The following is a 25,499-nucleotide window of genomic DNA, read 5'->3' as shown; positions in this document are numbered from 1 at the left end:
GCACTATGGAGGTTCCTCAAGAAACTGTAGTAGAAATACCACTCGAATCAATAATTCCACCTCTAGGAATTTACTCAAAGAAAACAAAATCCCTGATTCAAAAACATACATGCACCCTTATGTTTATCACTGCATTATTTACAATAACCACCGTGTGGATGTATCTTTTTCATAATAAAAAGTATTTAAGAAGAAAAAATGAACTACTCTGTTCTAATGAATTATTAATTACATTTGAAATATAAATGAAGTGGAGGGATAACATTTATCTGAATAATAACATGGTGAACATAAGGAACTTAAAAAATGATTAAACAAATACTACCAGTAACAAAACCTGAGCGAACCCTTTTTGAGGACTTCATTATTCTGATTGGCTCCATAATGATCTAATTAAGAAGATAATTGCCAAAACTCAAGTTGTTCTATGCTGACAACACACATCCACCAAAAAAAGGAAATTTACTTGAACTGCCAGAAGATTTTAAAAAGTGTAAAGGAAAGCATTAATTTATGTAGCTACTAAGTTGGCACATGCTAATGCTTTCAAAATGTAGAATAGTTTCAATTCCCACCAGTTAAGCAGCTGACATGATTATGTACATGAATCCTCTAGGAAATTGAGGAAACAGTAATAACAAGCCCACTTAACAAGAGAAGAAAAGGACTGCCTGGCTGACTGTGTTAAGTTTCCTATGTTAACACTGATTATAAACATCGGTGGTGGTAAACACAGCCATTCAGAGTGATTGAGCTGTGAACATTTATGCGAAAATGATATAAGCAGCCATGATTCCATTCTATTAAAACAAGTCCTCTGAGGTCTCTGTAGAAGAATACCTTTGTTGTTCTCCCTTCCTTCCAGCATGTGAAAAGGACAATGGAATTACAGTCTCCAGGAGCTAAATGAGAAGGGGTTAAGTTGTTAATTTCTTCCCGTGTTATTGTATTGTTAAAAAATACACCTTGGAAACCAATAAGCTACTAAGTTTTTTTTTTTCCAGATACCTTTCACAAACAAATTAAAATATTTAAAAAATATTCTCAGATGGTGCAAATAACAGCAAAGTGTGTGTAATTGCTAGCCTGAAGCCCATCCAGCAATTATGGATTAAAATACACCTGGCAAGAGGGGAAACTTCAGGGGCAGTGTAATCACATATTTTAAAATATATTCATTTGCATTACTGAGTACACCTATAGGTCACTGGTTTAAAATTATTCTCCCCTAGCACACTTCCACCAAGCCTGCATGGCCTGAGATACCACCATACTTAAAATTCCCAGGATTATTTTTTATTTTTATTTCTCAACATTTTGTGACATTGTGGCCCAGAGGTTGACATGAGAGAAATTAAACCATTTACAGAAACAGAGAGGACAATGGAAGCTACAGATAACAAAGAAGGGTTCTGAGGTTTAAGAAACCATGAAGATCATTTATTCCAGGTCCCATGATTAACCAAAAATGCCATCAAAATGATTTCAGTTACTTACCCAATGTTGACCCAGTTGAGGCTAGATCACAAATTCCCCAGTATTTAGGATTAGGTATTCTTCCAGTGTAAGCACAGTGAATCAATTTCTTTTAGAGCCAGCCAAAGAGATCAGAGGGCCTTGGAGAACTGCTGGTGGCCCTGGGTGTCTGGGAAGAGTTAAGTCCCGGGAGAGGAAGGGGGTAGTTGTGCCTTGTGACCTCTGTCCACTCTGTTTTACAGCTGCTTACTTAATGTTCCTTGTAAGCAGAAACAGAAGAAATGAAGCATCTCTTTATGGCACCAATGATCACAAATTTAAGAAGGTTCATAATATCATGGGCACTACACTTGACAGAGTTTTTATTTCTTCAGTTTCCAAATATTTATCAAGTCTTCCATGTGCCTGGCACCACCTGAAACAAGGACTTGGTCTGAGAGAAGGGATACAGTATTTATAGTAAAATAAGATGTTGCATCTTATATTAAATAGAATGCCTAAAGAAAGAAAAGATGAGGGTGAGAAGGAAGAAGGAGGAAAGGACTGTCAGGGTGTCCAAGGAACAGCCGTCAGTGCACAGCGGTGCCTGCCTGCCTCCTCTGCATCATGCGCTGTGGGAAGCATGGAGGGAGCCACAGAGCTGAGATGTAGGGGAAGATTTTAGCTTACCTTCCGTGTGACCTTGGAGAAGGTACCGACTTGCTCTGCTTCAGTTGCTCATTTGCACAATGAAAATCAGACTTTCATTCCTCCCTTAACTGCAGTATTTTGAGAACCACAAATTTTGTTAAAAGCTCAAGTCCATATGAAAATATTTGAAGTTCAACACTCTGAGCTTCTGAACAACTATTAGAATTATATTGCTGCCCCTCCTTTGCTACACATTGAAATTGTTTTGATCTATGTCTAATAATAAAGCAAAAGTAAAATTTAGAAACAATTAGTTATGATCACTTAATAGCACTCAAGACTTCACAGGACGATGACCTTTGGGGGCCAAACAACTTTCTCCTCCAGAAGATAGAATGGAATTAGCTCTTCCTGGAGGGCAGAAGGCAAAAATCTCAAAGAGAAATACAAGCACTTGCAGTCTTGATCACACTCCTCTTTCGTGCTTCTGAAGATGACTTCATTCCTCACCTATAGCAAAGATTCCCTATTGCCCAAATGAGGAACAGTCTTTAGGGCAGGTATTTTAATGCCACTAACAACTTCTTCTCAGGCTGGAAGAATCAGGTGCTCACAGATCTAATGTCAGGTGCTCACAGATCTAATGTACGCAGCACTTCGCTTCTGCCGGAGCACCATAGTCGCAGCATCTTTTTTCTTCTGGCCCTCTGCCCTGTAAACAAAGGTGCTTAGATATGGTTCTGTCTTCTCCTGCTTGGATCAAGAACAAAGCCAGTATCAGCGCTGATGTCCCATGCTCCATTTCATCAATGAAGCGAAAAAAAAAATCACCTACAAATATTGTGCTAGACCTTGGTTAAGCAAGTTTAATTCCTGTGCTGTGAGGTTCATCTGTTTCTTAGCCAAGTATAGCAGATGCTGTAGTGCAGTGTTTCACAAGTATGGGGCTTGATCTACCAGTTACTACGATCACCTGTGATGCCTGTTTAAAATGCAGATTCTTGGAACTCATCAAAACTTGTGGAACCAGAATCTCTTTGGTGGCCTAGGAACTTTAAACAAGTACTTTCTACCCCAAATCCTCTTGCCCACCCAAATTTGATAACTGGGCATACTCTAAAGTCAGCTGGCCTCAGGAATGCAGACAAAGGGAAGGCAAAGCCTAGGGAAGTCAGGGAGGTGGACGCTGGCAGAGTGAGCAGTGTCCTACGGGCACGCCTGGGCCCTCTGACTGTGCGACTTTCATTCTGATGCTGCTAATGTCCTTCCAGCCCAGAGGATCTTCTCTCAGTGCGAAGCCCCTGCTGTAGTCAGTACTCTCCAGTCCCATGGAATAATTTATATCATTGTGGCATTTGATTACTATAATCTCTGTAAATAGAGTTGAATGGTTTAGCCACATCCTCTAGAGAACCAGAGTACATGTTTTGGAACGTGACTTCGATTTGAAATGATGCCACCAGATAGCCAGTTTTTAAAGGAAATGAACTTCTCCCTAAGTGGTCGAAGGGACCCCAAATTCTAAAATTTAGTTGCTTTTGATTTTAAACAACCATGACCTTGTTATAACCACATTGTATCTCCACTGTGAGATGCACAGACAAATACTGTGGTGGGTGTATTCATTTAACACAAAAATATTCATAGAGCTTTATTAGCCCACAAATAACAGAACATCATATTCTATTTCTCCAGTAACAAACCGTGTCCTCTGATCATTCAAATTACCCAGATGATATCTGATATTCTATTTATTAGGGGTGACTATGCAGTAATGCTTTCTTGCTTATGTGTATTTTTAATTTTTCTAACTGGGTTGTATTATGGTTAGACAGTAGCATATAAGCCCATTGTATCACCACATTTGCAATGAGCATAATGCAGGTTGTATTCTGATTAAGTGACATGTTTACATAGGCTAAAAGTTTGGGCTAGAAAACATAACTCTCTAAAATAATATATATTTCAAAGTAAAGTTCTTTTCCACTTAATATTATTCATTTTTGTAATGAGTAATGTGGCTTAAAAGTACCACCATTAGGATTGATATGCATATGTTAATATGTATGGCTAATAAATCATGTAAATAAGCATGTGAATATCTTCAATGCATAATCATTGACCATATTTAATATTTCACACATATTTAGTATTCACACAATGGAAATGTTCATAAGGCAAATATCTGAAATGTGTATAACCAGTTCTTGTTCCATAGTGAATTTATAACTTAAGTTTCTTGATTTTTGTTCATCATGAATGACAAGGATCCAAATATTTTATTGATGTGGTCAAGTTGGTCAAATGACTGCACAAGAGCCTAATTTTTCTTTTCTCCCATAACATAAAATTGAATTGTTCATATGACCAACTTAACATAAACCTACAATAATATAAAAAGTCAACGCATGCTTATTATTATTATTATTATTATTATATTGTTTTAACTCTGTAGGCTTTGAGTATCTTGAAGGGCTTTTTCTATAGTTCTCTTTTAAATTACTGCAGCTTATATAAACACAAAAAAATTAGGAAGAAAAAAATAATGTTCACTTAGAGCTTTTCTTTATTCAATGTACAATATCAGTCATTTGAAAAAAATGTAATTGTCAATATAATAAGCTTTTGTTTACATAGGTCATAGACCTTTAGTTCATGTTCTTTCCTAATCAGCTGCATAGAAAGTGCTTACAATGTTCAGACTTGATTGAACTTGTTTTAAAAGACTATAATTTTCAAACCCATGAATTTATTTATTATGCTCTTGATGAGGGGTAAATTTATAGTTATGATGAAATGTTTTAAACAGGGATTACTAAACTTATAGATATAAGTTTATATATATATATATATATATATATATATATATATCCTCTCCTTCCTAGGAATGAACTCATATAGACAGGGAAAACAACTGGAATTTTTCAAAGAGCAGATACATATTTCTCCTGAACTCTTTGTCGAGTGCTCAAGGAGAGCAGAATACAGTCATTTTACAAGACCTTGAGTTTGTTGCTTAAAATGGGAGTGTGATTTCAGAAAATGAAAAATGTTCAGTACCTGTGTGGACTTCATCCCTCTAGGTTCTTAGAATTCTGTTGTTTCAAATTTGTAATCTCACAGTATTGTTTTTGTAAAAGATACAGTGCTAGCATGTTGCCTCTTAAAAAAGGATGTATTTTAAATCTCGTGTTGAGGACACCCGGAAGTAGTTGATGGTTGAATTCGGTTGGGCTCTTCCTCTCCTACCTTCACAGCAGGCTTATTTCTGAGTACCGCCTCTGAGGCTGTGAATTTTGGAAAATTGTTATATTATTTTATTTAAATTTAGCACTCATAAGATATGCAAAAATGGATTATTAATTTACATTAAATTATTATTTGATTCAAACATAACAGGTTGTTTTTCTTTTTGTTTTCATTTTCTTTTGTTTTCAACATGGAGCTGAGAGATGCTTTCTCATTAATACTACCATGATACATTTTGGCAGCAATTTTGAAAGGACTGCACAGCATTGTTTTAAGACTGTTTTTTGCGCACACTATCAATAATGTTCTCTTGATATTTTTGATTATTACATGTTTTTTGATTGCTGTTTTAAATAGGAATATGCAATGTAACATCAAGTGTGTATCATAAACTTTTTTCCCATTTATTGTTTTTTTAAAGGATATGAAAACTTGCAGATATTTCTATGAAAATATGAAATTCCACCTGAATTCTCTGGGAGATATTTTCTTCAAACTTAAAGTGCAAATGACAATAAGTTACCACTACAAAATTCAAAGGATTGTACTTTATGTAAGATGTGGATTTAAACAAAACAAATGAGTTAAACATAAAAATAGATAAAGCCTTGAGCAATGGAGTATTAAGGCTAAATATAACTTGAATATAACATATTGCCAAAATGTGACCAATCTCTGGTATATAAATTCATTTTCACAATGAGAAAAAGATGTAATTTACAAACACCATTATAAAAATGTGCATGCTAAATCACCAAACACATTGTTAGGTCAGGACAAAGAAAATACCAGTAGCACTAGTTTGTTTTCATTTTCAGATATCTTTCTTATAAATATTTTATAATATTAGGATAATAATATGGAGATATTAAATTAGGATCATCAGCAAAAACTTGAAAAGAGCTCTAGGTATTAGGAAATTTTATGTATAGACATAATCCTATATATGTGGTAGAAATATTCTAGACATATTACTAGACATAATTAAGTACCATAAGAGTTCAGCTCCTCATACTGACCCTTGTTCCTCATCTGTCAGAAATGACTTTAGACTACATAATTCTAAAGTGTCTTTCAAATATAAAATTCTAGTTTTTCATGTTTTATGAGATTGGATTTATGTTGGCATCAAGTTAAGTTTAGCATGTTAATTACTTGCTCTGTCATTTTTGAAAATGAGTACAGGTAGAGGGATGTTTTTAAAATAAATTTATTTTTAGAATCTCCTTAGTGCATCATTCAAATTATTTCCAGGGTTATAGATCCAACAAATGCATGATTTTCAAATGCTATCATCAACTTCCTCTACCCAACTATTTCTGTTAGTCTATGAATTGAATAATAATACAACAATTCTTATTTAATATTTATAAAAGACCTCATTCATGTTGGTATTTTCTTCTTTTCTCTCTCAGATTTTCACAGTGAAAACCAAGTTATATCCTTATGGTTCTTACATATTAGCATTCTGTGTTCATGTTTGTATTTTTAAAAGTTTATGAATGCAAAAAAATTGTCCACCCAGATTTTATCATGAAAAATGTTAATAAGAATGCTATTAATTTATCGGACTAAATTAGAAAAACAAATGGTTACAAGATATACATACTCATTAAATGACTTACAAATTGTATTTCTATGAGTTTGTTTTTTGACTTCTTGACAGCTCAAGTTTATTTTTTCATTTATTCAAACAATAGTTAATATTTGACTCATCCTTGCAAGTCTGATAACTGAAATGGATTATACTGTGAACATGTCTCAGGTACACTAAAAAAAATGTTTCCCTGTTTATCCTTGGAGGCTTTTCCTAAGCATAAAACATGTTTTAATAATAGATAAAACATAAAAGGGAAATTAAAGAGACATAACTGTAGGGAAGCAGGAGGAATCAGTGGCGAAAGCCAAGGATGTGCCAGGAAGCAGGTAATGATGCCACATGGATAATTAGCTCTTTTGGATTAACAGGAAAGAAAATTTTCAGGGCAAATTTTTGAAGGTGCCAGAATCAAACTGCATACAGGTACCGAGATAGCATTGATTTGATAATGGAGAAAAATGCTTGTTGGTGCTGCAATTTAAAGTTTTGTTTTAAGAAACGTGGCTACTTAAACAGACAAACAAAAACGACCCCTTGTGATCAGAAAGCTTACTACAAGCTTATGACTACATCTGCTGGGCTTTCGGCATATTCAGGTGGCAGAAATCCAGAGCAGCCAGTGTAAGACCAGGCCGATAGGGCGAAGACACTCAAACATCCACCCCTTTCAGGCACACATGCACACACACATCCACTAATAGGACAAATGAGTATGTAAATACGTAATTGAATATTATGTTCCATAAGAAATACAATTAGAAAGTCTGGAAAGGTTTTTAAAAATTAATGTATTTATGATCACCAAAAAGGTAAAAGTCACAGTGTCCAAAAATAATAAGGCATTATGAAATGAAATTAGAATTAAGGAAATGAAAATAGTATTTTTAAAAGACAAACAATGTGAAATCCTGACAAACTTGCTTATGCACATTTAAATAAAAGTTAAGTAGAGAGGTTGCATATTAGATTGATTATAAACAAAAAAAATGATGAATTGTAAACTACTCCTGAAAAATTCATCAAATATAGTCTTAGAAAAAAATTTAACAAGGCAGATTAAAAGGTACTAGTGAAAAAGAACTTACTGCCTGCAAAGGAAGGACAGAAGGCTTCTCATCAAATTAGTACAAACCACAAAACATTTGAAAGGCTGGAAAGTACTACCAACCTAGAATTAATTACATATCTATAATAAGATCTCATATTAAGAGCAAGACAACAATATTTTAAGGCACAGAGAACAAGAGAATTTTCCCCTTATTGACTCATACTGAAAAATTATAGAAAGGTTTACTTGAGGCATCAAAGTAAACCATTAGAAATTAATGGTGTGCAAGAAAAAAATGGCAAATGCAGAAGTTAAGTAACTATCACCATTAAGTATAACAGTTGTTTGTCTTAAAGGTAAAAGTATTCACATTAATATTATGTAAGATCTTATACTTCTAAAATGTGCTTAAAGCTTAAGATTTTTGTTCAGAGGAAAGAAAGATGTATTAAATGTTTTAGGAACCAATGTTCAGCTTCTAAATAAAGTGAGAAAAAACAGAATGCATTGGAAGTGTGTAAGTCCAATAGAAAGTATCAAGGAATTATATATGTCAAAAACCCTAATTACAGAAACATTAAAATATATCAGCAGTCTTAATAAATGTAGAAGTTCTATTCACCTAATAAAGACAGATTTTCATAATGGCAAAAAATCATCTTCATGTGCTGCTTAGATAGTAAATGGCATAAAGTAAATTACACTGAAGGATTAAAAATAAATGTGAATCAAATATGAGTCCCAGCAAGCTCTGATAAATGACTTGATGTGTTCATTCTAAAATGATATGATATGGAAGAGAAAATAAGCAAGGATTTTCCTTTCCAAATATTAAGAATTTTTACCAAACTCTAGCAATTAAAATTGGTGGTGTTTGCTTAGGGACAGATAGGTTAGTGAAATCAGATAGAGAATATTAAAACATAACCACAGACACAGGAACACCCAAGACTTAACCAAAATAAAATTATTAATATGATAAACTTTGTCAAAACCTGTAGCTAAACAGAATACAAGTAAAGGTTCAATGATAGTACAAGTAAAATAAAATGCAATCGTATCACCATGTCATGCACCTCAATTCCAATCAATTACAAAGTTGAAGTGAAAAGCTAGGTGAAAACATATGACAATATTTTTTTGAAAGGTAGGTGATTTTTCTTAAAGATTACAGCTTTATCACAACCATTAAGCAATCAATGAATTGTATACATTTTAGTTAAAAATGATATACATAATAATAAAAATAAAAGTAAAAATAGAAAATGTAATTAAAATTTTATTAAAAAAAAAAAAAGAAGTTGAGAAGCCAAGGCTGAGGGGAGGGAGGCTGTCTTCCCTGAGTTCGTTCCCCACCATGCTTCACAGACAATTCTGCCCCCTAGGGGTTGGCCTCAGCTATTTTTGTGTTTACTGTAGGACAGTCAGAGGCCTGAGTCAAGATTGTAGCTTGCTTTTTCAAGAAAAGTAATGAAATAAAAGAAGCATTTAAATGTGCTTGAGGGAAGTTCTGATAGATTGTCCAGCTGGTGCTCAGTAGTTTCTTGGTCCCTGTCTCAGTGTTCAAGGACCCGTTTTGCAGTAGATTCCCTTATTAAAGAAATTTGAGAAGCATTTCTCTGAGCCTCCAGCTGCAGGGATCATTATGGTCATTTCTGGCTCTAATTCCATGAGAAGAAACGAAGGGAGATGAATTTCACTAGCATCCGTAAACCCAACCAGTTCTGTGGGGAGTTTTATATTCATTGCCGAGAGAAGAAGAGGGATTGGAAAACGAAAATTGCTTTAAAAAAAAGTTTGGTTGTCAGAGTTACTGTGGGTTTTGTAGAATTACAAGAGTCCTGAAGCAGGCCATCTGTGTTACTAAATATTTGTTACCTGCCTTCAGACTATAGGCCACATCTTGGAGTTGCCAGTTAGCTCCAGTTATACATAATTAAATATTATATAGTTTTTCTTCTAAGTTTAATCATAAAGAGTCATTCCCAGAGGGCTTGCATGTGAGATTCTCAAATCAAGCCAGTACCTGTGCCTTCTCTTTATTTTCCTCTCAACACATTTGTTTCAAAAGATGTGTGATCTAGAAACTGTCATGGATGTAGTGCCTGGATTCACAGGTATGTCTGGTCTACCTAAGTGAGAGGACTTTGTGTTGACGTATTGTTACCAAGAATGTGAAAGCACAGGGTATACTTGTGCCCAGAGCTCAGTAAATATCCAGTAAGTTGTTTTATTGCTATAAAACATTACATTCCTGCTTTTTTCATCTTCAGTTTTCTTTCTTTCTAAATCTGATAAAATTTGTTTTCAAAATAGTAGTTTAGTTTTCATATTTGAAAAACGCTGGTATGACATAAAATGTAAATTAATTATTATCTCACTTGCTGAAAATTAACTCCACTTTCGCTCTGTTTTTATCCATGACTGGTATTTTTTTGATCATTGGCCACCATTGACTACATAACCAGATGGAACAGTTCATGTTAATTCCTGTTAGAAATTTCTTGGGAAGTTTCTACTCCTGTCTACTTTAGTTCAAATCACTAGGAATGTGCTCATTGTCAGTGGACTTAACTGAAGCTTATCTCTATCCCTGGCTTACTCCCCACTTTCCATAGCTCATGAAAACATGGAGGTTTTGATTCTGAGAAACTCTGTGGCAGTCTGCGAGGTGGAGCTAGGTATCATCAGCCTGTATTCCTTTCATCTTCTGCATACCAGGGTGGCCCAGATCTCTCTTTTCGGGGAGGCATGAGGTCATTCTGGAAAATATCCTGGGTGCCAAAGACTTACGCTACCGACTGTGGACTCCATGCTTGGGCTCTGCCACACTTTTCTGAACATGAACTAGAATACCTCTGAGACTCAGCTGACCTGAATGAATGGGCAAGTTTTCCCCATGGCATTTCAGTTTTAAATACGGAGGAAATTAAGTTATTCCCTATGCAGCACTTCATTTGTTAAACTGTGACAGATTTTTTTTTTCCTATACAATAAACAGTCCCAGATTTAAAGAACAGAGGCTGCCGGAAAACTTGGTATGGAATCGGTTGAATTTAAAATCTGTCTGACATTGACAAAACTGCAATGATTTTTTTTTTTAATAGCAAATAAAATCTGTAACATAGTACCTTTGGGATTTTGGGCAGAGTTGAACCTTAAAAGCGGCATTCTTCCTTAATTTACATTTTAAGTGCTCATCAAGGTAGAAGGCAATGAATTCAGAAGACAGAGCCTATAATGAATTTCTCTTCTTGTGAACCAGGGCAATATCTTCAAGGTCATATAATATATTATTAATTTTGAACTTTTAAAACATAATTTTTCATACTATATCAGGCAAACTCATTAGATGAAAAGCAGGGTAATAGATCTCCTACACCAAACACGAAATTGCTAAGCTTTGGCTAACATTTTGCACTGTACAATAGTTGTATCCACAGTGTTCAGGGAGAAATAAAAAACAACTAAGATCAACATGATTGGCTAGTTTTAGTTTGCATAATTATTTGTAATAGTACTTCTTTGAAAATAATTAAGGTATCTCTATAACTTTCAAGTTTATATTACCATGGCACACAGATGTTGTTCCTTACATTTTTCTCAAATACATTATTAAAAATAAAAATAGAAAGACAGAAGTGCACTTTATCATTCTATTAAATTCTTCTCTTCTGAAATTTAACCTACTAAACCTGTAGTAAATCACCTTTTAGAGATCAGGTGAGTGAAGTGGAAAAGGAGTCCACAGAGGGCAGCTAGAAGGTGAAATGAAGCTGTGAGAATCTTGTGTGGCTGAGGCGAGAGAGAGGAACGGTCAGGCGGAGAGGTCACTTGTGTAAGAGCAGTTTCGGTGGGTTTGTTGGTAGAAGCTGCAGTACAGGGGGTTGAGGACTGTGAGGCAAGTATTAAGAAAATCAGTTTATGCGTGCAGCTGCAAGTAGGATCCATATCTTTTGACTTTTAACCTATTGTTCTTTCGACTGTATCATGTTGCTGCTCAGCATTTTGGTACAGCTTTTAGAAATAAATATTTTCAGTTTGTCAACCGCAAGAGGAAAAAGTGCCTTTTTGACACTGGATTTCTGTGAAAATAAGCTAAAGCTCAGAAATTGAACATGCGAAATAAATTATATACAAAAAGATGAGAACTATATTGAATTTTGTTCTTTGTTGACCACTTCACATATAAGCCAGGGGGACATATGTCAGAGAAGCCTTTTTTAAGAGCAGCATATTGAGCTGCTTTGGTCATATGAGAATATGGTTTTAATCAGTAATTTTACACCATATTACAGACTGCAGCTTTCAGCAAGGTGGGAGATGGACGGTCCATTATGTATATTTACCAATGTGTATACTCCAGATTATATACTCTTAAGATCGAATTTATTTAAAAATAACCCAGTTTATTCATTGTTAGGAAGAAACCCACAGCAGATGGTTTGATAGACTATACACAAAGGTTTGAATAAAGTTTATATTGTAATATTGTCTATTGAAAGTCATCATAAAAATGGTTATATGGAATTAATTTAAGTTCAGCCTACACAATAATACACTGCTATTGAATCAGCAATGTATTATAAAGTCCAGGGACCTTTTTTGGGAAATTAAATGTGAATCACTGTATGTGGTGGTGTTTTTTCTGCCTAAGTTCGAGGCACCAGTATATACAATATGAAGTCCAGTTTATTGTAAGTTTATGTAATTTACCAAATTTGTTACATCAGGTAGACCTTGGTTAGGTCAGCTAGACCCAATACCTTTAACTATAAACATCTGTATGCTTGTGTAACTGTATGTATCATCAATTACATACACATATATTTATATATAAGTAGATATTTATATTTAACCACAGTTATATAGTCACAACTGCAAACATCTATATATAATTTTAACCATAACTATAAATAACCATCTTCCTAGTGAAGGTCATTGTGATGGAACAAATGTACAAGAAATTTTCCAATAATTCTACATAATATGATTCTGTATAGATGGTGACACTAATACCCTTTCTGGTGGCTTTTGCAAACTAGTGAGCAGCAAGTATGAAGTCGCTGATCTTACAGAGATGTAGCCTCTAAACAATGACTTAGATGTTTAAGCGTTTGTGCATGTGTGTCCTTTATTTCCACGCTGAATGAATTCTAGTCAGATGTGTTGTACAATTTTTTTAAAAGCACAGTATTATACTCAGAATCAGAACAGCTCCATCTCCCTTTTGCTTCTATCATAGGCACACCTGTCATCTTCACTGCTTCTCTTTTGCCTTACATATAAAAAGAGACCTTACACTAAGTCTCTAATATGTGTTTCAGTTCTGTTATCTTGTGTTCTATGTTTTGCTTAAATACTTTATTTCAAAAATGTTTTTAGTGGATGAGAGGAGTTAACATAACTGCAGCATAGTTTTGTAAAGCAAAGATGGTGGTGGAAAACAAATATTTATCACCTGACATACTTCCTATAATGTGGAAATTTCAATTGTTTCATCTGCAAATTTTCATTTGCAGATTATATATACTTTAAAAATAAATGGAATTCAGTGTGGATACTCTCTTCTAGTGCAAGCTTAAGTTATTATGCACCTTACACTGCAGTCCCCCCAAAATGCCAATGAATGCATTTTATCTATATTTAGATTCTTCTTTCTGTTTTAGACTAAGCTGGCTATTGAAAGGTATAATTGATTATAATTTGGACAATTTTGTTTATCCTAATTAATGACTCAAATGCCATTGAAATAAAACTTCCTCCTTCTTTGAAAGTGAAATTAATTCAATGGTCATAATTCTCATTATTTAACACTTATAATTCTACCCTTATCCCAGATGTTAAGAAAAAAAATGTGCTGCACATTTTATAATCTTTCAACTTTTAAAATTTTGGTCATTTTCACAAAATGTACCAATAAGACCATGGATAGAGAACAGAAGAAACCTCCCTGATTGCTAGTGTTTACATATGGAATTGAGGGACACTTACCTATGCAGTTTGGACACAGAAGTCACACAGCTGTTGCTGTCTCATTACTGCTGCATTTATTTACACTGTGTCCTCATTTACATTGATCCAAAGGGAATGTAAGTGAAATATTCTTTCTGTAATATTCAGTTTGAATAATTGGTTGTTTTTCTTATGGCTACTTCTTAAACCCACTATCTCTTTATATCTGCATCATCATTTGTGTCTTTAAAAGTTGAATTACATAACAGAACAGCGGGTCAAATTTGATCTGAGTCAGGGTTCAGTTCACATATGTTTTAACTGAAACCAGCTTTCTAAACTGGGACTCTTTATCTGGGTAAGTTTCTTTTTCTTTACTTGTTAGTTCAATGTAAAGAATAATACCTATCAAAAATTTTTTTAGACAATTAGATACTAAACGTACCATCCTATTATGCCTAGTAGGATATATAGTAGGAGCTGTTTTTCCTTTGCTGCTCTCCTTTATGGTTCTGCAGCATGAAGGCAGTTACTCTTAGTTGCTTTCTTGTTTTGTTTTATCTTTAAATCATGCTTATTAGGATAAGTATCTGAGATAGTCCAAGGATGGAAGAATCCAGTACTGTGATGAGGAGAATCCATTGCTGGATGGAAAGAATATGCTTTCATGATGAGGATAGTCTCTGATGGGGAGAATAAACCACCCATAGTTCAACTGAATTCTTTGGAATTTTTTTTTCTAAGAGAAATATCAAATTAGAACTCAACCTCAGAGTTCAAAGTAGTGGGTGTGAAGTTAGAGTGGGTCAGCAGATGAGAACAGCTGCTGCTATAGACTTGGCTGGTGATGTAAGAGAAGTCTCCCTTGTCCTTCCAATTCCAGTTGAGCTAAATAATGAATGAAAGTGTCTGTCTTTGAAAGGGAGGCTTTTCCAAGAGACTTTCCATCAAAACCCTGGTTTTGATCCAGGCTAGTGTAATAACTGAAACTTGATTTCTAGATTGCTTTCATAGTCAGTGTGAATGAATTTCAGTTACATGAAAAATATTAAGAATCCCTCAGTGTATAATATCATTTCAAATAAACTACTTATCACCATTAATTTGTTAATTCATTTATCCATCCCAACCAGTGAGTCACACTGCATAGCAGGTACTGCTCTAACTCACACAAGTGATTAACAAAGTCCTGCCTTTTGAAGCTATCATTCTGGTTGGATGGAGAGGATAAGCAAATGAGTAAAATCATAGCATGTCAGATAAGAAATGCTGTAGCTTCCCATCACTCCATTCCAACAGAAATTTCCATGCAGCACTTTTCCAAAATTGCTGTGTCACTATTTTCATTTTCTTTGCCTCCTAGCGTCATCTAACCTCCATTTCAACTACACTTGTCTGAGGGCTTAGTCTCTGGACCTCTTCTTTCTGACTTCTTTGCATCTCAGACCTACATTAGATGATGTATAAAGGGTAAGAATCCCAAGTAGGTACTTGGGATACTTACCCAAAGAGGTGTATCAGCTCTTTGCTGAGCTACAGGTTTCTGAATCTCACTGGCTATTCAATATCTTCAATAAGACCACCAAAAGGCTCAAAAAAAGAAATCATTTTCTCTCTCAAATCTGTTCATCCCATATCTTCTCTAGGCAATGAATCTACTCAGAAGGAATAAGCTAGCACCAGTGCTAACTCTGTGGGGTCCTAAATCCCTTCTTACAGATGGAGCCCAAGTAAGGCAGTGGGCTTTGCTTAGGTTATATGGTGTACAGGATGACACAAGGTAGGTTAGGAGTCAGTTTTTGTTCCATAGAATTAAAGGATTACAAAACGGGAAAAAAAATCACTCGTGATCATTAGGCCACCTTCCTGTTACATAACAGAGCAAAAAGGCCTGTGGAAGTTAAGAAACCTGTGAGATTGTGACAGAACCTGTTTGGTGTCCTGCCTTCTATATCTATATAAGGATGTTAGCCTTCTTAAATCAATAACCACAGTGCGAGGTGAAAGCAAACACAAGGGGGACACTAAACAAACTGCAGCAGGGAGCAGCAGGGCCCAGGTGAGATGGACGGGAAGAGCTGCAGAGGAAGTGGCTGCACCTATTTCTTGGAAGATCTAGAGCAGTTTTCTGGGAGGGAGGGAGAGGCAGTGAGGGTGCTCGGTGGATCCTCCAGGACACTTGCCTTCTCTGCAGCACGTGGTAATGCGGGGGATCTGCTTCACCTTGCATTCTTTTCGTTCCTGGGTATGATACCGCAGTTCCCTTCCCCTTCTCGAATGCTCCCTTTTGTTCCTAAGGCAGCACTTTAATACTGTCGCTTTGTCTTCCCGATGGTTAGAAGTGAGATTCTAGAGAATGTGTAAACAAGTCAAAATCCTGTGAATTTGAATCCACTAAATAATGTAGCCATTCTAGATCCTCCCACCATAAGCAGCATGGTATGTTACACCATATAATGAAAAATAAGTTTTGATCCAGAGAAAGATACTATTTTTTTGAAGGGAAGAAATTTGTGTCCACCCCCATTTTCAAGTCTAATTTTATTAAACCTAGTGTTACACAGAAACTTTTTAGATACATATGCATTTAGCGTTTTCTCTGATAAATAAGGTTGTTTTCTGATGCTTCCATATAAATGTTGAGGTTACGAGGAAAAGTCACAGGGTCGTGACTGCACCATCTGTTCCAGCTGGTTTGTTTTAGTCACATGCTTTTCAGTGTTCTTACTGAGCTTTCAACAAACTGTCAATTAATTAGGAAAATTTAACAGGTTGTCAGAGGTTACTATACTGAGAAGGTGAGATCATGAGTCTGTGTATCATGGGATAGATTACCGCTGATTTACCAACAATTTCCAGAACACCTTCTGTACATGAGTGAAGATTTAAAGATAGAGTAATGACATCTTTGGATCCCATAGCAGAAAAGAAATAAGAAGGTGATAATTATTTTCTGAGCATCCATCAAGAAGAGTCATCTTTTTGTTTAGGTTCCTTATTGATAACTGTATGATTAGATTCAATTATTTTTCTTAGTAATATTTTAACAGAGAAAATCTTGCAAGGTAGCCGTTCACAGAAGATAAGCCCAGAAACTAGTACTGTCTTTTGTCTAACACTACAGTGCCGAGCTCAAATTCCTATCTATAATAGAAATCAGAGTTCTCCTTAAAAAAAAAATGTTATCTGACTTTTAATATTAGTTCTGTTGCCCTATATCTGTGATACCAAGGAAATCACTCCAGTTGTATGACAATTTTTGCTGAAATAAAGTATTTGTATTTTTACTTTTGTATAACTTGGTATTATTAGGAAATTTTAGACTTGAAAATCATAGGACTATCAATGCAAACAATCATAGCTAATAATATCAGAGAAATAGATTTAAATAGTATAAGTAGGTTCCATATACTGTACTGAAGATTTATATGCTGACTTGTTTTTATCGACTTTTAGTGAAATTTCTTAAAGAAGGTATTGCTAACCTATTGCCTTTTGGCAGGGAAAATATTTCAGGAGAAAATTGCTAATGTAATTATTAATGTGTGGAAGTTTACTCACCCAAGATTCATGAGATTTTTAGTTATCTATTAAAATTAATTACTTAATTGCTCATTTGCTCTATATTTTATAGTATATGAAATAATTGTAGCCATATATATATGTGTATATATATATATACACACATATATATGGCTTAAATACACACACACAGATATATATATGTATGTGTGTGTGTGTGTGTGTGTGTGTGTGTGTGTATATAATATGGGGGTGGGCGGAGAAGACAGGGGAGGAGGGAAAAAGAAAGAGGACTGAAACAGAAGCACCAAGCTCTTAAATGAGCATTTTTAGGAAATCGATGACCTCACATTTACCCAGGGCCATAATGAGACAGGGTTGTTGCCATGTGTTTTCCTGGTTGACAGCAGAAGAAATAATATTCAGGGCCCTTTAAAATATCCCTTCACCTGAGTTGGCCCTGTTTGCTTGATTCTTGGGCTCTATCTTGGCTTTAAAATATTCCATCCAGTTGTCTTGTAAACACTTACCTCTGAGATAAAGGTTAGACTATGCATCAAAATGACAGCAAAGGGGTGGATTGCAAATGAAAATATTTAGTTTTCTTGGGTTAGTCTTCTATGTTTTATAGCAGTAGCGGGAATAGGAATTACCTTCAACATTGTCAGAGTGTAGGGAAACTTTCTTTTGTCCTTGAATTCAGGATGACATTCATTTGTTCATTCATTTATTGAGGGTCTAGTAGGTGGCAGACGATTTGCTCAGCCCAAATGGTGTAATGTTGAAACGGTGTGTGCATGTGTGCATGCGCACGTGTGCGCGCGCATACACACACACACACACACACCAGGTCCTGCATCCATGAAATTTGAAAAAGACATATACATAATCCAGTGGAGAAATCCAGCCTCATTCAGGCAATCATATTAATGATGTATAATTACAAGCAGATGCTCTAAAATGAAGGAAAACTGATCTGTGAATGTGATTAAGAAATGTCAGTCAGTCTTGTGTTCTGGGGAGGGATTCTTAAAGGATATGCTTGATATGTGAAGGTTTTGGGGTGATAATTAGTGAGGAAAAAGGCATATTTCAAGTGGAGGAAATAGTGTACAAAAATTTTATAGTGAGAACGGACCAACATGTTCCAAGAACTCATGAAGGTCTCTATGGCTGCAGAGCAGTTACTCAGGAAGAGAAAAGCGTGCAGAGCCTGGACTTGGTAGGCTCTGTCAGAGTCTTTTCTTTTTTAATTTCTTAATGGTCAATGAGTGCACAAGGGCAGTGGCATCAGGGAGTTTGAAGTTGACGTGATCACTGAGGCTGTGGGGAACGGGTTGCGTGTCATGGGCATAAACATGGAAGGCCAAGAAGGACACAACTGAGGCAGTTTAGGGGAGAAGTGGGCGGTTCGCTTGCACTAGGGTTGTGATCGTCAACTTGGGAAGGAACTGAAGTTTGGGAGATACCTGTAGAAGGGAGAACGAACAGAACTTAGAGATGGGTTTAATATGAAGAGTAAAGGAGACAAAGGTGTCCAGGATGTCTCTTGTTTCTGGCTTGAATAAATGGGTAAATGAAGATCTAGGAAAGCATGGGTTTATGTGGGAGTGTGTACACTATGAGGAGTTACTTTTGAATGAAGGTAGAGCTGTTAAGTAGGTTAATTACACCAATCTGGAGACTGGATGAGAAACAATGTACAGGTTTCCTCCATATCTGAAAGTAGAGTATTCCTACAAAAACTTTCATAAGCTTAAATGGGGTAAATTGAAGAAGCAGTTACCATGAATTCAGATGGAATTTTTTTTAGTGTTCCTAGACCCTTTCAAAAAAGAAAAAAACTTTCTTAGGCTTTTCTGATAACTTAGGATACATTTTGCTAACAGCTGCACAAAATAAATAGAGGTAAAGCACAGATGCTCATAGATAGACTTCAAAGCTGTGGTGGTTGATGCTGAGATACTGAGTGTGGTTCTGGAGAAGGAGCTTTGTGGTGTCTCTCCTGGTGCTCAGGGTGTGGAAGTCTCTGTGACAGTTCACTGCAAAACATGCTGAATGCTATTTTCCTTTCTCGTCCTTTTTTGTAAAACCAAAAATCCTCTTTGGATTTCTTTGAGTTAGTGAAAACAGGTACTACAGTACAAGTCATTCATAAAAGCAAAGTGGTGTAACACAAATTTTCAAAATGCAGGGGATACCTGTAAATACAACCATAGACGATGTTGAATGTCTGGCTATGCATGTGGAACAGAATATGTGGCTAGCAATGATATTTGACCAAAGATAATATTTAATGGTGAAGTAAAGAGTTGGATAAACTTACAAAAGGTCTGAGAAAGAGTTTTCACGAATTCTAAAGAAACAGGAGAGAAAGGGGGTATCACAGACACCAAGCAAAGTGACATTCCTTGAAAAAAAAGTTACTTTGATAGAGTGATGAGGACAGAGGCATGATTCAAGTGGGCTAGGTTCAGAAAATCGATAGAATGGGATATACACCTCTTTCAGAAAGCAAAGGAGAGAAATTACCTTGAAACACTGTTGATTTGATCATGTTTAAAGCTGGAAGAAAATAGTTGAGAGTTTAAGACATAGTGAATAGCAGAGTCAATCAATTAGTTAAGTTTCTCAAGAGTTCAGACATACAGATTGCATTAGACAGGGGAGAAAGCACTCTCCTATTTAGTGTCGCAATAGGGACAGAGATGAATTGATGAGACTAGTAAAGTGAAATATAGTTGAACTCGAAACAGAGATTTTATTGTTTGGAAGAGGATTTAGAGTTTATGATAATAAATGTGTGCTATTTTACAACTTCTCTGGTATGTACAAAAACAAAGACCAGTGGAAAGAGTTACAGAACTTTTAGTTTAAAACACTTATAAAGCAAGTCTCTAGGAAATGTCTTTTTAGATACTATTGGGAAAATGCATGTGTAACTCATTATAACTCATCTGCATAATTTCTGTTGTACCTCAGTTTAAGTGCCTACTATAGAAGATTTTCTTATCAACCTCTCAACAGTCTTGAGTTCTAACAGCTATATTTCATTAAATGTTATTCATCACATGTATTCTAAGAGTTCAAGATTTATAAATACATTGATAATTATATTCTGTATAGATGCTTTGTAGCCATAGTTTAATGGTTTCTCTCTTTTTTTTCATTTTATTTCGACCTCTTTTTAATTTTTTGTTCAACACACATATATTGGCCCCTGTAGTTCTACTTATTTAATGTTGGGTGAGGCTGTATGTATGGAAAAACAAACAATATTTGTTCTGATCAAGGGGATCATGATCTTTATTTGGAGATGCTACCTATTGTGTATTCAGTGGGCAACTGCCAGCAAGTTTTGATTAGACCTATGGAGATTTGTACACACTATTGGGTATTTCTTGATAACTTTCTTCATTATAGAAGGCTTTTTCTGATTGCTTTCACTGTTCATTTCCACAGGTGAAAAGCAGTAAGGATGTTTAAGTGCTGGTCAACTGTTTTAGTTCTTGGATTCGTTTTTCTGGAGTCTGAAGGAAGGCCACCCCTAGAAGCAGGATATGGCCTTAAATCCCATCAACCTCCAATAAGATTGAGACACAAGGTACAGTCACTTTCTAAATCTGCTCATAGTACCTAGCAATTACAAATGAAACTATTAGTTGTCTGGTTTATTACTCACTTAGGAGCACCTATTTCAGAACATGCTCTCAGAATATAATTTCCATATAAAAATGCACATTTGAAAACATGAAATGGTTGTTATTTTGTAAATTTACAGTTAGAATAATTAAATACTTCCTAACAAAGTATAGAGACAGATCATTTAAATATATATATATCATTAAAATTTGCATGAAGTAATATTAATCAATTTATAGAAATAAATATCTTAAGACCTAATCAACCAGATATTTTCTGTTATTTCCAAATTAATTTTTAAGTTTGGAACCTCATGAACTAAAGCAAAGTGTTATATTCTTGAACTTCCCATAAACACAAAAGAACATCTGAACCATCTGTAAATACACAGGTTGGCAAAGGAGTGGCTTTTATAGGAATCTTTAGATGATACTTTAATTTCATCAAAAATCATAATTCTGGGTTGTATAATGTTAGGGAAATTCTTCACTTCTTTATGTTGAGCATTTTCAAGTATGAAATAAATTGACATTTAAGAATACTATAAATTATATAAATTGCATACTTCAAATTAAGCTAGTGATTTTATTTTAGTAAGAGATCGTGGTTCTGCAAATAACGTTCTAAAGCAACTTTTTATTCAATCAAATAAAAGTTTATAATGCATTTGATTTTCATAGAAAGGAGATAAAAGGTAAACACTAGCATGTTAGTTCTGGGAGAAAATACATATTTTAAATTTCTTTTGCTAGTTGTCTTTAAAAAACACCTTTGAAATGAACAAATACAAGTAGATTGATTTTTCTTCCTTACATTCAATACATGCTATTGGCATCTAGAGTACATATATTTTTGCTGAAATTCTTTCATTATATTAGAATAGTATATAAAATAGCTAATGTTTATTATGATTTTTATGTGTCAGACATTAGGCTAAGCTCTTAAATGTACTGTTTTATTTAATCTTCGAAATAATCTGTGAAGAGGCATCTATTTTCATTTTATAAATGAGAAATCAAAATTCTTAGAAATGTTAAGGGATTTTTTTTGAATGCATGCATTTATTAAATATATTAGTCAGCTAGAAATAATATGAAGCATAGTTTTGATAGCCAGAACAAAGAAAATAAGTAAAATGTAAAAACATAATTCAGTGTCAAAAATCACTGTAGAAGTCAGTCACATATGAAAGTAAATAAGTTCTTAAACATTCTAGACTGGATAAATGAAACTGGAGAATTGGCTTTGTTCCACTATCTTTCAATTATCACTAATGTCCCCAACCTCATAGACTAACAATCAGTTTTATCCCAGCCCAAAGCTTAGGAATAATAACTCCTTTATGAAAGCTCTCAAAAACATATTATTAATACAACATATTGGCTCATACTGTTACCAATGAATATTTATTCTGTACAGATTGTTTGCCCTAAGTTGTGTGTCTTGAGGTCAGAAACTATGCCTTTCTAATCCTTTAATTTCCGATGTCATGGGTACAGTAGATACTGTTTAGCTGAATCAATGGCAGAAAAATGACAGGTTGAATGCCTGACTATGCTTTTTTGATTGTTCCCCTGCTAAATATAATACCACAGGTTTTATGTATTAGTGTACATTTAGAAACAAAGTATTTTGAATTAAATTTGGATGGTGAAGGTAAGTTACTTATTATGCATTGCTGTGAGATTTAATAAACTTTTTAAAAGAGAAACAACACAATAAGTCAAACGCTTTTTAGAAACACTATTACCCACCAAAAATGCACAAAGTCACTTTCAGTGTTTTCCATTGTTTTAAGTCTTTAACTTTAAATAATAAGATATAATATATGATTGCTGGTACTTAGAAGCAGAAAGGCAGAGAATGGCATGGTAATAACTAACTTCCAAATGAAGTTGGAACAGTGATGAAATTAAGCTCTAACAGGCATTTTATGAGTGTGTGTGTTGAAGTGTGTATTTGGTAGGAGCAAAGAAGCACCGTGAGTTGTGCAAGTTCCTCAAAATCCCCACCAGATACTCCCTGCTCACTATCAACCCTTTACCCAAAGACTACTTTTCTTTCCCCAAGACCTTGAAGATAAATTTCGTTATAGCCTTATTTTTTGTTTGTATCAGTCATTACTTGGTTCCCAGGAATACCTGGGCATCCTTTTTCCACTGATTCCTATTCCAGTTGGGATCATATGCTACTTTATTGGTGAGAATTTCCCAAACCATAATTGCAAATGGAACAACCATATATATTTCCTATCCTTTTTTATTTTCATCCACAGAACTCATCACCATTTGTCAAGATGTATGTTGCACTTATTTATTAGTTTGTTGGGTGCTTCCGTCCATTATGGTGTGAACCACCACCTGTTTTGCTGTACCACAGCACCTAGAACAGGTTGTGGCAAATTGTAAACTCTCAACAAATACATGTGGAATGAATGATTCCATTAGTTCCATCAGCTTACTAGAAGGAAATGGAAACAAGATGATATACATTTACCATATATAAAAAATATATTTTGATATATATCATAATTATAATTTATTTTAATATAATCATAATATATTAGCAATTAATATATAATTAATATGTAATATATACTCTAGTATATAAGTATATATTTTAATATATGCTAATCATGTTATACTAAATATAATAAAGATTGATGTAAAATAAACATTGCATATTTATATTGGTGAAGTATTTTTATATACAATAAATGCTGTAATTATATTCTGTAATAATCCTGGGATGCAGGGAATATTTTTCTAGTTTATCCAATGATATTATTAAAACCCAGAGAGGTAAAGTCACTTTCCCAAGGACAAGAATCAATGAGATGAGTAAGAGGCAGATAAAAGCAAAGTAGGCCAGAGATGGGGGGAAAGGCCCAGAAAGAAATAAAGGTAATGATGGTAGTAAAGCAATGTCGCAGTGGCTTCGAGGGGAAACACCTGATGTTCTCTGCCTGCCCCTCCTGCCCCTCCATAACACAGGCAGGTGTTCCCACATCAGTCTTGGCCAGACCGAAACGGGTCTTCTGAAGGTCGTTGTCGTCTTCATTTAGGTCAGCCTCCTACCATCAAAGACTCACTAGGAGGCAGTAGTTACCACTCTGTCTGCTGGTCTATAGCTGGAAGCTGGGTGTTGAGCATTGTGCAGTAACTATTGATTGCCATGTGCATTTGTGAGAAAGTTCCCTGAAGTCTCCCAGATTTGGAACTGACTCCAGAATGGTGTACTCAGAGCAGCCCATAGAGAACTTAGCAGTGTCACCGGGTATTGACTGTAAAGAGTACTCTGTGAGCCTGATCCTGTAAGTCAGCTCATTTTATTATTTGAATATTCCCATCTGGTAAGTGGTTTCATTGTTATTTTATAGCAAGGAAACTAGGGGTTAACAAATGTTTAATAATTGCTTATTATCAACTACCTACAGAGTTAGGAAGCAGGATTTAGGATTTAATAACTCAGAGTCAGTGCAGGTTACCCATTGGTCTATGTGCCATATTTTCCTATTCCCCTCCCTTTCTGATTACCAGTAGTAAGGTAGGATGCTGCATCTTGGTCCCTTGTGAGTGTGTAGGAGAGTGGGTCTAATTCTGGCTGAGCTGTGAGAAGGGCCATGGGATGCCTGTGGGCTGACCATTCGATCACAGTCGTGAAATCTTCCTGAACTCGTTTCCACTAGCGAGGCGGACAGCGTCTGTTCAGGGAAGTGACTGCTCAATCATCCCAAGTGTCTAAATAAGTAGGATGAGTAAAGCACCTGGGCAATCAGTGAATGTCTTGAAGTGTGAAATGAGAGAAAAAAACTTTTCTTTAAACCCGTGAGTTTTGGAGTTGTTTGTTCTCTCAGCAAAAACATAGTCTGTCCTCACCTCTGAAGACAGAACCGGAACTTAGAGTGTACCTCCTGGCCAGAAGTCCTGCACTCCTTTTTCTGTACTGTCTTGGCCTCCTGTTTCATTTCTACTCTGGCCTGTCTCAGTCTTTTCTCCATTATTTCTTTATTTCCATACTTCCTGCTGAGTCATAATTCCCATCACAATTTAACCTCCTGTTGTGTGTATAACCTTGTAACATGTTGTCCTGATACTTTAACATATCTGTATATGGTAAGTATAGACTGCAAGTGCTATTTATTAGGTTAGTACCATATCTTACACCCCGTTCCTGCCTACAGCACAGATCACAATGCTGCATTGTTTGCTGATGGTCAAAGCCAGGCTTGAGGGAAGATCTTATGAGGACCCTGGGGTGTTCCTTGAGTGTACTGAGTGGGAGCACGTCAAGGCCTTAAACTGCTTACATCTTTGTGTGACCAGGCAATGCTATATCCATCCAGGTTTGTAGTGCAGAACTCCTCCTACAAACCAA

General features: G+C 35.3%; 1 protein-coding gene across 1 annotated transcript in view; it reads left to right on the top strand.

The window, feature by feature from the left end:
* The window catches only part of FSTL5 (follistatin like 5), an 856,022-nt gene that overhangs the window by 31,759 nt on the left and 798,764 nt on the right, over positions 1 to 25,499 (top strand). Inside the window, exon 2 of the mRNA XM_036892294.2 lies at positions 20,943 to 21,084. Within this exon, the coding sequence (XP_036748189.2) occupies positions 20,959 to 21,084 (126 nt within the window). The 5' untranslated portion in view covers positions 20,943 to 20,958. The remainder of the gene's footprint in view (positions 1 to 20,942; positions 21,085 to 25,499) is intronic.

This window comes from Manis pentadactyla, chromosome 1 (assembly GCF_030020395.1).
Source record: "Manis pentadactyla isolate mManPen7 chromosome 1, mManPen7.hap1, whole genome shotgun sequence".
NCBI lineage: Eukaryota > Metazoa > Chordata > Mammalia > Pholidota > Manidae > Manis > Manis pentadactyla.
This window is presented reverse-complemented; position numbering and strand designations above follow the sequence as displayed.